Here is a 15,000-nt window from a genome sequence, read left to right on the forward strand (position 1 = left end):
ATAGATAGATAGACCGAAAGTATCATAACTATACTTAACAAGAAAATACTAGGAAAAGCCCACATACGGCGAAGATTTTTTGTTGCCGTTGGAAAAAGTAGAAGTCCCACTCCTATTAACATAGGAACTGGAAGTGGAATGAAGGGGATAATCCATGAATATTGATATGTATATTCCATAAAAAACCTTTTTTTTTTAATTAATTCTTTATAATTCACCGGCTCTTATATCTTTTTATAGGTTCAATAAAAAATCAAGATATGGAATACTTAAATAGAATTTTCTATTCCTAATTATTCTGAATCTTTCTTCTTTAACCAATATTTCAAATATTCAAATCAAGAAGTTAGAATTGGTCAAATGATATGAATATGATCAAGTTACTATTTCTATTTAAAATGAAATAAGACAATAATTCATTTTATTAATATTGAATATTAAGTAAAATATTTATGAAAATGAAGAAAAAAATTCAATTATTATTACGTATTAGGATAATTTATATGCATAGAGCAAATAATTACACCAAAATCGAGTAGTTAATACATTACTTTATTTTGATAGAAATAATAGGATGGTCCAACGGGCGCAATAAAAAAAAGAACTCGTTTTTTTATTAGTTCATTTATTCATAATCATTAACTAATTCATGATAGAACTGATTATACTCCATTCGAATAAAAGATATTTTTTTTCTTTGTAGAAAACGCTAGAATATCCCACACTTTTCTTTCAATACCAGGGAGAAGAAATAGAATTAAAAGAAAAGACGAAATTACTAAGATAACTTTTCGAAAATCATGTATTCTTTGATTAACTACTAGTTTAATTCAAATTTTGAAATCCAAAAAATGTGTACTCGTTCTTTTCTTTTGAGTTTGACCAACTAATAAAAAACTAAAGTAATTTCAGTAATTTGGAATTTGTTAGGTAAGGATTGGTTTTTTTTGAACTTTTCGGTGTATTTTGTTACATGTATAAATATAGCACGACGAAAATAGACAGAGATATAAAAAAAAGAAAAAATGGAATTGTTTGACCAATAGATGTCTTTCACATTCAACTAGAGAAATGAATAACTTTTTTTCAAATTTTTAATGGCAGTTCCAAAAAAAAGTACTTCTATATCAAAAAAACGTATTCGTAAAAACATTTGGAAAAAGAAGGTATATCGGGCAGCGTTGAAAGCTTTTTCCTTAGCGAAGTCTCTTTCTACCGGGAATTCAAAAAGTTTTTTTGTACGACAATTAAATAGTCAAACACTAGATTAACTAATCTTAATCTGAAAATGGTACTTTTTTTTTTTTAAAAAAAAAAAGATACAAGGTTTCACTTTTTTTTGAATATGTTTTATCCGGTGGGGATTCTTATTTTCCTCATCGGTACAATTATCTGTCATATCATCATAATAAATAATAAAATTACAAAAAAAGTTTTTTCTTAGACAAAATGTTCAGTTCAGTCCAATATCGAATTAGTTTTCGAAATCCTAAATAAAATTCTTTACATGACAAAAAACCAACCTAAGGCCTAAGGGTTAATATAAAGCTCTACAAATAGTTAAATAAAAAAATTTTGAATGTCACACTGTACTGTGATCCATAAAAAGACTTTTTTTGTTCATTGATAAAAAAAGTGCATCTTCGATTTATAAAATCAGATAAATGAGAAATGAATTTTAAAATTAAAAAATGAAATGATAATAAAGATTTTTATGGGGAACGCTTCAATCCATATTGAAACGAAACGAGTTTTTTCTCATCACTTTGAATGAAAATGAAAAAAAAAAATTTAATTGACTCCTTCAATCTCGACGATTAAATAATAATAGATTATTATTATTTCGAGTACGCCGCTATGGTGAAATCGGTAGACACGCTGCTCTTAGGAAGCAGTGCTAGAGCATCTCGGTTCGAGTCCGAGTGGCGGCATGGCATCTTCTAAAACAAATGGAATAAGTCCTATAATAAATTCAATTCCTGATTTCAATTCCGTAGAATTGGTTTACCCCACTTTTTCATTTTAATAAAAAAAAATTTATGATATTTTCCACCTTAGAACATATATTAACTCATATATCCTTTTCGATCATTTCAATAGTAATTACTATTTTTTTGATAAGCTTATCGGTCGATGAAATCGTAGGACTATATGATTCGTCAGAAAAAGGCATGATAGCTACTTTTTTCTGTATAACAGGCTTATTAGTCACTCGTTGGATTTATTCGGGACATTTCCCGTTAAGTGATTTATATGAATCATTAATTTTTCTTTCATGGAGTTTCTCCGTTATTCATATGGTTCCGTATTTTAAAAAACATAAAAATTATTTAAGCACAATAACCGCGCCAAGTACTATTTTTACCCAAGGCTTTGCTACTTCGAGTCTTTTAACTGAAATGCATCAATCCGAAATAGTAGTACCTGCTCTCCAATCCCAATGGTTAATGATGCATGTAAGTATGATGATATTGGGCTACGCAGCTCTTTTATGTGGATCATTATTATCAGTAGCTCTCTTAGTCATTACATTGCGAAAAGCCATAAGGGTTTTTAGTAAAAAAAACAATTTTTTAAATGAGTCATTTTCCTTTGTCGAGATCCAATACATGAATGAAAGAAGCAATGTTTTACTAACCACTTCTTTTTGTTCTTCTCGAAATTATTACAGGGCTCAACTGATTCAACAACTAGATCAGTGGAGTTATCGTATTATTAGTCTAGGGTTTCTCTTTTTAACCATAGGTATTCTTTCGGGAGCAGTATGGGCTAATGAGGCATGGGGGTCATATTGGAATTGGGACCCAAAGGAAACTTGGGCATTTATTACTTGGACCCTATTTGCGATTTATTTACATACTCGAACAAATAAAAATTGGGAAAGTTTAAATTGCGCAATTGTGGCTTCTATAGGCTTTCTTATAATTTGGATATGCTATTTTGGGGTTAATTTATTAGGAATAGGATTACATAGTTATGGTTCATTTAATTTACATTAAGATCTAATAAAATTCAAAAAAATCCCGACAAATACAAACATAGAACAAGCCAAGCCTATATAGAAATAGAATAGAAAAATAAGTAAGAATACAAGATAAGAAAACTTCCTACTTCATGTAGGCTGTCGAGAACCATTTGAATCACTACAATACTTGATTCAAAAGGTTCTCATAAAGACCAAAAATATCTGTTTACAATTCCAATTTTTTTTTACTTAACTTACTTAAGAGAAAAAAGACTTTTTTTTCATTGTACAACGAACAATATTAAAAATAATAATAGGATTACTTTTTTATTTTTTCTTTTATTGATGAAAACTATTGATAAAAATAATTAGATATAATAGCTTCGACTTTGTCAACAGATAGTGAAAGAACGAAATCTGGATAAATACCAATAGCTATTATTGGTAGAAGAATAGAGATGGAAACAAATAACTCTCGCGGCCCAAAATCCAAAAAATAAGAGTTTGGAACATTAAATAACTTGTATCCATAGAACATTTGGCGTAACATAGATAATAAATAAATAGGAGTTAATATCATTCCAATTGCCATTACAAAAGTAATTAGTATTTTTGGCATTAAAAGATATTGGTGGCTGGTAATTATTCCAAAAAATACTATCAATTCTGCAAGAAAACCACTCATACCTGGTAATGCAAGGGAAGCCATTGATAAGATACTAAACATTGTGAATATTTTTGGAAGGTGGATAGCCATTCCACCCATTTCGTCGAGATAAACAAGACGTATTCGATCATAACTCGTTCCTGCCAAGAAAAAAAGAGCAGCGCCGATAAATCCATGAGAGATTATTTGTAAAATGGCTCCATTGAGTCCCGTATCAGTTATCGAGCCAATTCCAATAATTATGAAACCCATATGAGATACAGAGGAATAGGCTATTCTTTTTTTTAAATTACGTTGACCAGGAGATGTTAAAGCTGCATAGATTATTTGGATTGCGCCTACTATAATCAACCAGGGAGAAAATATAGAATGAGCATGAGGTAATAATTCCATATTGATTCGAACCAACCCATATGCTCCCATTTTTAATAAAATTCCGGCTAGAAGCATACAAGTACTATAATGTGCCTCTCCATGGGTGTCTGGTAACCATGTATGTAAGGGTATAATCGGTAATTTAACAGAAAAAGCAATAAGAAATCCAATATAGAGTATTATTTCCAGTGCCACCGGATACGATTGATTAGCTAATGTTTCCAAATTTAATGTTGGTTCGTTGGAACCATATAAACCAATACCCAGAACCCCTATTAATAGAAAAATGGAACCTCCCGCAGTGTACAAAATAAATTTTGTAGCGGAATACAGACGTTTCTTTCCCCCCCACATCGCTAGAAGTAGATAAACGGGAATTAATTCTAACTCCCACATGATGAAAAAAAGTAAAAGGTCTCGAGAAGAAAATGATCCTATTTGACCGCTGTACATTGCTAACATCAGGAAATGGAATAATCGGGAATCTCGAGTAACTGGCCGAGCCGCTAAAGTAGCTAAAGTGGTGATAAATCCCGTCAGTAAAATAGGTCCTATAGAAAGTCCATCTATTCCCAATCTCCAGTAAAAATCAAAAAAATTAATCCATTTATAATCCTCTGTTAATTGGGTTAATGGATCGTTCAATTGGAAATGATAACAGAATGTATAGGTAGTTAAAAGGAGCTCTAAAGTGCATATGCATATAGTATACCACCTTATTACCTTATTTCCTCTATGAGGTAGAAAGAAAATTAAAGAACCTGCGAATATCGGCAAAAGTACAATTATTGTTAACCAAGGAAAATAATTCGTGATAAAGACAAGATACACTTGGACAAAAAAACCCGTACTCAATGAAGAAAAAAGAATAATATATTATCTATTTTGAGCACGGGTTTTTGTCGGTAAAAAAAAATCAATTGTATTCAAAATGTATTTACGTGGTTTTTTCTGGAACGTATTAATACGCTAGACCCATGCTTCGAGTTGTTTCATGCCATAAATAAACTCGAACGCTCAAAAAATCCGTTGGACAGGCGGATTCACATCTCTTACAACCGACACAGTCCTCTGTTCTTGGAGCAGAAGCAATTTGCTTAGCTTTACATCCATCCCACGGTATCATTTCTAATACATCTGTTGGGCAGGCTCGCACACATTGAGTACATCCTATACATGTATCATAAATCTTTACTGAATGTGACATCGGATCTATAAGTTTTTGAATGTCATCAATTTTCGATCTAGTAAACTTGTAAATGGATCATATATTTAGACACTAGATGAATCAATGGATTTTACCATAATTTTTCTAATCAATCTAATTCCGGATCGAGTCATGAGATTGGCCCAAGATACTTTGATTTTTTACGTTTTTCTCAAACCTACGTATTATACATACTAATTTGAATTGATGAATATTCTAATTTCTATAATTAATAATATATAATTAATTAATACTACTTATTTATTCATTTATTCAACAAATTCGATTGATTGATACGAGTTGATTTTCTGTTACGATAAATTGACGAAACAATAGCTAACCCAATAGCTGCTTCAGCGGCTGCAATAGCTATAACAAAAATGGAGAAAATATCTCCTTTTAATTGTCGACTATCAAAAAAATCTGAAAATGTTACAAAATTTATATTAACCGCATTGAGGATAAGTTCAAGACACATAAGGGCCCTAACCATATTTCGACTCGTGATCAATCCATAGATACCAATAGAAAATAAATAGGCACTCAAAACAAGTACATGTTCGAGTATCATTGACCAGCTCCTTATTAATTTGGATTCATTTCAATATGAACAAGAATTCAACGTATTCAATTGACTATAATATAACAAGTACAAAACAAAGGAATAGATTGATATTTGGTAATGGATCAAAATAAAGAATTTCTATTTTATACATGAACAGTTTTCAAATATTTTTGAAGAAAAATGGATTTGATAACAGAAAACAAAGTTGAATTTTGATTGCTAGTAATAGTTATAAAGATTTCTCATTGACGAGCAACAGCAATTGCACCTATCAAAGCAACTAAAAGAATTATGGAAATGAGTTCAAATGGAAGAAAAAAATCTGTTGATAAATGAATTCCAATTTGTTGACTATTACCTATCAAATCTTGCTCGATAATCTGGTTTGACTTTGTCGTCCAGATAATCCCGTACCAAGACGTATCTAAAATAGTAGTCATTAGTGAAACCAAAATACTTGTACAAACCAACGAAGTAATCCCATCTCCAACAGTCCAAAGATTCAAATCTTTGTAATATTCTGAACCATTCATGAACATCACAGCAAATAGAATTAAAACGTTTATAGCTCCTACATAAATAAGGAGCTGCGCAGCCGCTACAAAATGGGAGTTTGATAGAATATAAAATAAGGATATACAAACAAGAACCAATCCCAAGGAAAAGGCAGAATAAATTGGATTGGTAAGTAATACCACCCCTAGACTTCCTAATATAAGACCTGATCCCAGAAAAACTAAAAGAAAATCATGTATTGGTCCAGGCAAATCCATTATTATATGTAAAAGAAAAATAAATTGAAATGTTTTTCATGATTTTATTGACTCGACAAGGAATTTTTTTAGGATATGCTCCTAATTGCATTTAATTCAAATCGAATGGATTAAAAATGGGTCTAGGTCCAATTAGTGGACCAATATAATATGGTTTTCTCTTTACCCAAAAAATGGAAAAAGGGTAATTTAGCTCAAAACTGAAATTATATTATTAGATTCAATTTTCAATCTAACTTTAATCGTACTTTTTACCAACTAATCAACAGTTAATTGGAATTTTTAGTTATTGACCAACAAAAAAAAATAAAGAACTCATTCCTGTAGATTAGATCAAATTGAACCCTACTAATTGGTGGAGATTCCTCTTTAATCAAAAATCAAAGGGTTTTCACATTTTTTTATTTTATTATTATTTGAGGCGAATTCGAAATTGTTCGAATTGTATAATCGTTAATTACTGACATTGGTAAACGACCCAATGCGATTTGATTATAATTCAATTCGTGACGATCATAAGTAGAAAGTTCATATTCTTCAGTCATTGATAAACAATTTGTTGGACAATACTCAACACAGTTACCACAAAAAATACAAATTCCGAAATCAATACTGTAATTAAGCAAGCGTTTCTTTCGTATACCAGTTTCCAATTTCCAATCAACAACAGGTAGATCTATAGGACATACACGAACACATACTTCACAAGCAATGCATTTATCAAATTCAAAATGGATTCGGCCGCGGAAACGCTCAGATGTAATTAATTTTTCATAAGGATATTGAATAGTTACAGGTAAACGATTTGCGTGAGATAAGGTAATCATGAACCCTTGACCAATGTACCTTGCAGCTCGTACTGTTTGTTGACCGTAATTCATGAACCCAGTTACCATAGGGAACATATCGTAAAGATCTATGAATAATTTTATGTTTGTTTCTTTCTCTTGTTTGATATTTGAGAGAAGTCGTAAATCGAGAATATCCTAGTCCTTTTTCTTTCCTTTACAATGAAAGGAGTTGGAAAGAAGTTGTTAATAATAGATTACCGAGAGAAATGGGTAAAAGAAATTTCCATCCAAGATTTAATAATTGGTCTATTCTTAGTCTAGGTAAAGTCCATCTTGTTGTGATAGAAATAAACAAGAAGAAATAAGTTTTAGCTAATGTAATAAAAATACCAATTGTCGTTCCAAAGACTCTACCTACTTTATTTATTTCAAATAGCTCAGGAACGAATATGTAAGGAATAGAGATATTCCAACCCCCTAAGTAAAGAACTGTTACAAATAACGAAGAAACTAATAGATTTAGATAGGAAGCAACATAAAATAACCCAAATTTGATACCCGAATATTCGGTTTGATAACCTGCTACTAATTCTTCCTCTGCTTCTGGTAAATCGAAAGGTAATCTCTCACATTCTGCTAGGGAAGAAATTAGAAAAATGAAAAACCCTATAGGTTGACGCCACAAATTCCATCCCCAAAAACCATATTTGGACTGGGCCTCAACTATATCAACTGTACTTGAACTGTTAGATAATCATAGTCGATGATAACATCACTGTTCCCATCGCTATTTCAGAACCGTACGTGAGATTTTCACCTCATACGGCTCCTCGAGGGCCATCAATAAATCTAAGGACCGAATTGATATTATTTATATTGATATGTTTGTAGTATAATACTATAATATCGATTGGAAATTAAATATCTATTCTATATAGATAGAGTCAAAACCTATCGGAAGGTCCTGAATTAGACCAATGGAATTCTGTCTGCTATAATAACTAAAAAAGCACTTCTGAATTGATCTCATCCTTTAATAATTTGAATTTTTCTTTGTTGAGTAATAACTTAATCCTTCAATAAAATACTCTTTCTAGAAATATTAATAGATATTTCAACCCATTCTTTTTGATTACGAAAAAAAAATTATACATTAGTTCCTGAAAAATACCACGTTATCCCTATGAATATAGGAAAGAAGAAAAAGATCTTTTTTTTTTCGTTCCTATTCTTCTTTCTGAAAAAGGGGGGTTTCAAAAAAAGGATTATTTCGTTCCTGATAGTCATTTTTGAATCTGTGGATAGGAGCATACTCTGAATCGGAATTGTGGGTAGTACTACTTGATCATTTCTACTAACTTAAAGTCCCAATTATTATTCTTTTTATCTTATGTAAAAATTATTTTTGGATAATTTACATAAAAAATCTCCATTACTAATCCTTTATGTATTTTGGTGTTCCTAACCATCCACTGATTTTTGCTCAATCACCCGTTAGGGTAATACATAGAAACCAGAGTGAAAACTCTATACGGTTGATCTTTTGAGTTGAGCCCGCTTCAAGCCAGGATGACTAATCAACCAATCTTGGGGTAAAAGTCTTGCTTATATTTACTTTTTTTTTCTTGTACGTAGGAAATGAGACTCCATTTTTTTACTGCTAATTTCTAAGCTGTTTTCTTTCACTCATACAACTATCTGATTTAGGTCATCAAACTGAATGATGAATAAAAAAAGGAGATATCTATTCAATTTCTTTTCGAAAAAAAAAAGGAATAAAGAAAAGAAAAGTTTCTGTTTTAACGAATCGCACGTAGAGATATTGATAACACACAAAGAGTTAATGGTATTTCATAACTAATCGATTGAGCAGCGGCTCGTAGACCACCTAAAAAAGAATATTTATTATTTGATCCATATCCTGACATAAGAAGTCCAATGGGAGCAATACTGGAAATGGCAATCCATAAAAAAACACCGATATTGAGATCAGATAAAACAAGGTGATAACTAAAAGGAATTACTGAATAACTTAGTAAAATGGATATAACTGCTATGGATGGTCCTATACTGAATAAACGAGTATCTCCTCGAGATGGAAAAAGATTCTCTTTGAAAATAAGTTTTGTCCCATCTGCTAAAGCTTGAAGAATTCCCAAAGGACCGGCGTATTCGGGACCAATACGTTGTTGTATTCCTGCGGATATTTCTCTTTCTAACCACACAATTACGAGTACACCTATTGTGATTCCTAATACAAGAGTCAAAATAGGTAAAACCATCCCTATGATTCCATAGACTTCTTTTAAAGATTCCAATCTAGAAAAAGAATTTAGATCTTGTACTTCTGTTGTATCAATTATCATTTTAACGATCAACTTCTCCCATAATGATATCTATGCTACCTAGTATTGTCATAATATCGGCCAATTTCATTCTTTTAACTAACTGAGGAAGAATTTGCAAATTGATAAAACCAGGTGGACGAATTTTCCACCTCCAAGGAAAACCACTCTGATCTCCTATTAAAAAAATTCCCAATTCTCCCTTTGGGGCTTCAACTCTTACATAAAGTTCTTGCTTCGGCAATTCAAAAGTAGGAGAAGGTTTTTTACTAATGAATCGATATTCAAAATCATTCCATTCCGGATCCCTTTCTCTAGCAAAGCACCGGGTTTCTAAATTCTCATAGGGCCCCCCTGGAATTCCTTCCAGAGCTTGTTGAATAATTTTTATAGATTCCCTCATTTCACCGATTCGGACTAAATAGCGAGCTAATGAATCTCCTTCTTTTTGCCAATGGATTTCCCAATCCAATTCGTCGTAACATTCATAATGATCAACTTTACGAAGATCCCATTGGATTCCGGAAGCTCGTAGCATTGGTCCCGATAAACCCCAATTTATTGCTTCTTCTGGACCAATAATGCCTACTCCCTCAACTCGTTCTAAAAAAATAGGATTTCGCGTAATAAGTTTTTGATATTCAGAAACCGCTGTTAAAAAATAATCACAGAAATCCAAACATTTATCTATCCATCCATAAGGTAGATCGGCCGCTACTCCTCCGATACGAAAATAATTATGCATCATTCTCATACCGGTGGCAGCTTCGAATAGATCATATACTAATTCTCTTTCTCTGAAAATATAGAAAAAAGGGGTCTGTGCACCAATATCTGCCATAAAGGGGCCAAGCCATAACAGATGAGAAGCTATACGACTCAACTCTAACATAATTACTCTGATATAACTGGCTCTTTTAGGTACTTGAATATTTCCCAACTGTTCTGGTCCATTTACGGTTATTGCTTCTGTGAACATAGTAGCTAAATAATCCCAACGTGTTACATAAGGTAGATATTGTATAACTGTTCGATTTTCCGCAATTTTTTCCATTCCTCTGTGTAAATAACCTAATATTGGTTCACAATCAATAACATCTTCACCATCTAGAGTAAGGATGAGCCGAAGAACACCATGCATTGATGGGTGGTGAGGTCCCATATTGACTATCATGAGGTCTTTTCTTGTAGTTGTTACATTCATAGGTTATTCCTCGATTCATTCTTTCATGAATTGCTGAAAATGAAAACAAGTTCATTAAAATTCAAGATCGAATAAAAAAATAAAATAATTCAAATTCCTTTTTCACTTAACGAGTTTTTGACTCCCGAATATCCAGCTGACTAATTAATTCTTTATAACGTATTCTATTTTTCTTTGACAAATAAGACAGCAGTCGTTGGCGTTTTCCCAGGATTTTACGTAAACCTCTCTGAGATAAATAATCTTTTCGGTGCAATTCCAAATGTGAAGTCAGTCTTCGTATCTTATTGGTGAAACGAAATACTTGAAATTCAATGGACCCCCTGTTTTCTTCTTTTTCTTCTTCTTGTGAAATAACTGAGATGAATGAATTTTTTACCATAAAACGGATTTTCTATCCTCTTTTTTTTTAATGGATTTTACTGATCAGTAAGAATAATGCTAGTCATTTTAATTTGGTATACACAATAATCTTAATTTCTTTATGAACTCCTAATTTTATCAAATAAAATGAATCAATCCAATTTTCTTTTCAATTTTATTCGTATAGGAATAGGAAAATTCGTATAGGAATAGGAAAGGGTGATATATTTCTACATTTAGAAAAGAGAAACAATTTTGGATCGAAATCTAATAATAAATAAAAAAAGAAAAAATAAGAAGATTCCGTTAATCATTTATAGATCTATTGGATATTGAGAAATGCATTGAATTAGTATTCATGTATCAGACTGGAAGGTAAGACAATACATAGGTGCAACTCCTTTTTTCATATACCATACATATATGGTACAGAATATATATGAAAAACGCATAATTAACAAATTTTCAATCGTGGATACATATGTATCCTTATCATAGTGAAGCGGCCCCCATTATTGGTATCAAACGAATATCGATTCATACAAGATAAATCTTCTAATCGATAATTAGGCCAAAGAAAGAACTTTAATTTAATTAGTTTCTTTTTATCAAAATGTTTTCTTTTATCCAAAAATTCACCCCAGTTTTTTACGTTGTTGCAAAATACTGGATTTTTATGAATACCATTTCTCTTCCTCGAATTGAAACAAATTCGAATTCTTAATTCTCGACGTCTTTTAGTGGATAAAACCTTTTCGGGAACAAACAACAAATCATAATCATTTTTGTATCTATTTTCAGCCATTTTTGGATGTCTTGCAATGGATTTATCCAAATTAATCTTAGCAACATAGCTTTTTTCTCGGTATATTTGATTAATTTTGGGCTTACTCTTATGAAACAATGAAATATTTAGACTTTGATACATAATCAATTGTCCATCATTTTTTATAGACAAACGAATTGGTTCGATAATTAATATACCTTTTTTCATTAATTCTGTAAGAGTTAAATCCTTTTGAGTAATCAAAATATCTAAACTCAATTCTCCCCTTTGAATAGAGGATATAGCAATTTCTCTTGGATTTATTAGTCTAAGTAGGAGACAATATATTTTGATATTATTGATCATTCTTTGATTTAAAGAATCATCCCATCTCAATTGAAAACGTAAATACCTTTTTAGGAAAAAATCAAGCTCTACTTCCGTGTTGCTCTTATATTCTTTTTTCTTTCTACGTTTTTTCATATCGGAGCTTGCATAATCTTCTCCAATATCTTTTTCTTGGTTTGAGAAAAGTGATCCAAGATTCGCTTGATTTTGTGCATCTGATTCAAGATTATCTCGAATTGCGGATTCTTTTTCTTCTTGATTTCGATTCTCTAATTCAATCGATTTTTTTTCATTCGAAAATAGAAAAAGATCCCTTTTGTTCTTTCTAGTGATGTTTTTATTTTCACTAACATTTTCATAAAAATTTAAAAGAAGTAGTTGGATTGGTATGATCCACGGTTTCATAATATATGTATTATAAAGGATCACAAATTCTGGAAAGAACCAAAGGTTTCGATTTGATATGGGACGACTTAGTATTTCTTCATTCATTGCCATCCAATCAAAAAGATCTTTTTTTTGTTGGATGCCATAATTCCTCCATTTTGGGAAATTTTAAGAAAAAAAATACCTTTTTGATCCATTTTATCAATTATTTGATAATTATTAAACCCAGTCTTAGTATTTTTATTACCATTGGTATCGATATCAATCCAGGACTCAATATTGACTTTATTTCGAAGACAAAAATCGAAAATTCTCCAATCCAAATATTTTCTATCTGTAAATTTATCTAGATTGAGAATATCATCATCTTCTAAATTAATAGGGATAATACCTCCTGGCATATTAATTAATTTACCTTTTTTATATATCTTGTTGTAATTATAAGAAATCTCTTGTTTATTATTTAAACGTAATGGTGATACATAAATATGTGAATCCTTCTTATTTTCATAATTAATCGATTTATATGAGAAAAGGTCATATCCATAGTATTTTTGAAGGTTATATTTTGAATTTGATAATGAATTTAATTCAAAATCATTTAATTTTTTGTAATTAATTAATATTAATCGATCTTTTTCATCTGAATGCCTTTTGTTTAAATCTTTATTTTGCACTATACGTGTTTGATTGAATCTATTTCGCCATTTGTGTGGTACTAATCGATACCATCTAATCGGAGATAAATCATATTGATAATGACCCCTTAACCAGTTTTTCCATTGAATCATTTCCGAATTCAAAATATTTTTATGTTTTAATTCAGGATAAAAAATTCCTTGTGTTTCAAAATAATCCTTTATTTCATTCTTAAGAAAAAAAGATGTTCCGTGATATTGAAGGACATATCTTAACTTATACAAATTACAAAATTGCGTTTGATATAATTGGTAAAATACATATGCTTGTGAGAAGGAGGATAATAAAATCTTTGAATTTTTTTTACTAATATCAGAAATTGATTTTTTTTTAGTCCAAATAAAACGAATTGTATTTTTATTTGTTTTAGCTATTTTTTCTTTATTTGTTTCATTATTGTAAATGTATTTATCGATCATTTTTGTTGAATTATCAAAAAAAAGTTGTGTAGTGATCCTCGGACTATTAATGATACAGATAAGTATATTTATGTATATCCTTTCAATTAAAAATTTGAAAAAAGAATATGATTTACGGATTAATCGAACATTTATTCTTTTGAATTTCTTTAATTTCTGCCAAATATTTTTTATTGATGCTAATAGTTTAGTAGGATAACTTATTTTATTAGAACTAATATTTATATTGATTTCCGGAGTTAAAAATCCTTTTTTATTATCTTTTGTAATTTTTTCTATTTGATTCCTGATTGTGCTGGTTCTATCATCCAGATCTTTCATTTTTTTTTCTGTCAATGAAGAATCTGTCAAATCCATAAATCGAATTTGAATGGACGATTCATTAATCATCCCATTACTGATTACCCCATTTTTTTCTTTTTTAGTTTCACTCAATTCATCTATTTTTCTTAATCCAAATAATTGAATTGGGTTTCTTTTGGAAAGTTCTTTTATTATTCCTTTTAAAAATAGAATGGTTTTCATGACCGATTTTTTTCTTTCTTTTGAAAGGTTTAAAAAAAGATTTCTTCTTTCTTTTAAAACCTGTATAACTAAAAAAGGATTCTTTTGTAATTTTATAATTTTTTTTCTGAGTTCTTTAAAAATGGGTTCAAAAAATGAACGTTGTTTTCTGGGAGAACCAAAAGGAACTTCCGTTTCCATTCCCCAAACTGTTAAAAAACAAAAATCGTTTTTTTGCTCTTTATTTCTCAGCCGATCTTTCTGGCGAGGTGGCACCTTAGATCTGTGCCAAGGTTTAAGGTAAAAAGGAAATAGGATCTTTATCTGAATACCGTCTGTCAACCAATTTTTTGGAAATTCGGTTTCTGATAATTGAACACCATTATAGGTGCATTTAACATGCATTTCTCTATTCCAATCTTTTAAGTCCTCAGACCACTCGGGAAATTGAAATAATAATATACGGGCTATATTTTTAGCTATTATCACTGAAGGGAATAGAATATATTTTCTAAGAAAAGATTGGGTTACTAATAGGGATCCTCTTATTGCTTGAGCAAATAAAACTCTATCCCAGGTTTGGGCTATTTCTATTCGTGCTTTCTCTTGTCTTTTGTATTCT

At 30.6% G+C, this 15,000-nt stretch overlaps 10 protein-coding genes, 1 non-coding gene and 1 pseudogene across 11 annotated transcripts in view, besides 1 other annotated feature; 3 read left to right on the plus strand and 9 right to left on the minus strand. All coding sequences in view use genetic code 11, as the record gives it.

The window, feature by feature from the left end:
- The window catches only part of ndhF (NADH-plastoquinone oxidoreductase subunit 5), a gene marked incomplete at its 3' end in the record, with an annotated part of 2,206 nt that extends 2,027 nt beyond the window's left edge, over positions 1–179 (minus strand). Inside the window, exon 1 of the mRNA in view lies at positions 1–179. This exon is cut by the window's left edge and continues 2,027 nt beyond it. Within this exon, the coding sequence (YP_003934005.1) occupies positions 1–179 (179 nt within the window).
- Positions 1–15,000: part of a sequence feature (small single copy region (SSC)) that runs on past both edges of the window.
- On the plus strand, positions 1,098–1,271 carry rpl32 (ribosomal protein L32). The gene has a single exon. The coding sequence runs from the start codon at positions 1,098–1,100 to the stop codon at positions 1,269–1,271; it is 174 nt and encodes a 57-aa protein (YP_003934006.1).
- On the plus strand, positions 1,852–1,931 carry trnL-UAG. The gene has a single exon. It is a non-coding gene; the product is annotated as a tRNA-Leu (tRNA).
- ccsA (cytochrome c heme attachment protein) lies at positions 2,040–2,999 on the plus strand. The gene has a single exon. It carries the CDS (start codon positions 2,040–2,042, stop codon positions 2,997–2,999), a length of 960 nt encoding a protein of 319 aa, YP_003934007.1.
- ndhD (NADH-plastoquinone oxidoreductase subunit 4) lies at positions 3,318–4,820 on the minus strand (the record flags this gene model as incomplete). The annotated part of the gene is made up of 1 exon: positions 3,318–4,820. A coding segment is annotated over one exon (1,503 nt), but the record flags the coding sequence as incomplete, so codon positions are not given.
- Positions 4,969–5,214, minus strand: psaC (photosystem I subunit VII). The gene has a single exon. It carries the CDS (start codon positions 5,212–5,214, stop codon positions 4,969–4,971), a length of 246 nt encoding a protein of 81 aa, YP_003934009.1.
- On the minus strand, positions 5,480–5,785 carry ndhE (NADH-plastoquinone oxidoreductase subunit 4L). The gene has a single exon. The coding sequence runs from the start codon at positions 5,783–5,785 to the stop codon at positions 5,480–5,482; it is 306 nt and encodes a 101-aa protein (YP_003934010.1).
- Positions 6,022–6,552, minus strand: ndhG (NADH-plastoquinone oxidoreductase subunit 6). Its single transcript has one exon. The coding sequence runs from the start codon at positions 6,550–6,552 to the stop codon at positions 6,022–6,024; it is 531 nt and encodes a 176-aa protein (YP_003934011.1).
- ndhI (NADH-plastoquinone oxidoreductase subunit I) lies at positions 6,954–7,457 on the minus strand. The gene has a single exon. It carries the CDS (start codon positions 7,455–7,457, stop codon positions 6,954–6,956), a length of 504 nt encoding a protein of 167 aa, YP_003934012.1.
- Positions 9,711–10,892, minus strand: ndhH (NADH-plastoquinone oxidoreductase subunit 7). Its single transcript has one exon. The coding sequence runs from the start codon at positions 10,890–10,892 to the stop codon at positions 9,711–9,713; it is 1,182 nt and encodes a 393-aa protein (YP_003934013.1).
- rps15 (ribosomal protein S15) lies at positions 10,999–11,274 on the minus strand. Its single transcript has one exon. It carries the CDS (start codon positions 11,272–11,274, stop codon positions 10,999–11,001), a length of 276 nt encoding a protein of 91 aa, YP_003934014.1.
- The window catches only part of ycf1 (hypothetical chloroplast RF19), a 5,632-nt pseudogene continuing 2,341 nt past the window's right edge, over positions 11,710–15,000 (minus strand).

The sequence above is a fragment of the chloroplast genome of Eucalyptus grandis, assembly GCF_016545825.1.
Source record: "Eucalyptus grandis chloroplast, complete genome".
Classification (NCBI taxonomy): domain Eukaryota; kingdom Viridiplantae; phylum Streptophyta; class Magnoliopsida; order Myrtales; family Myrtaceae; genus Eucalyptus; species Eucalyptus grandis.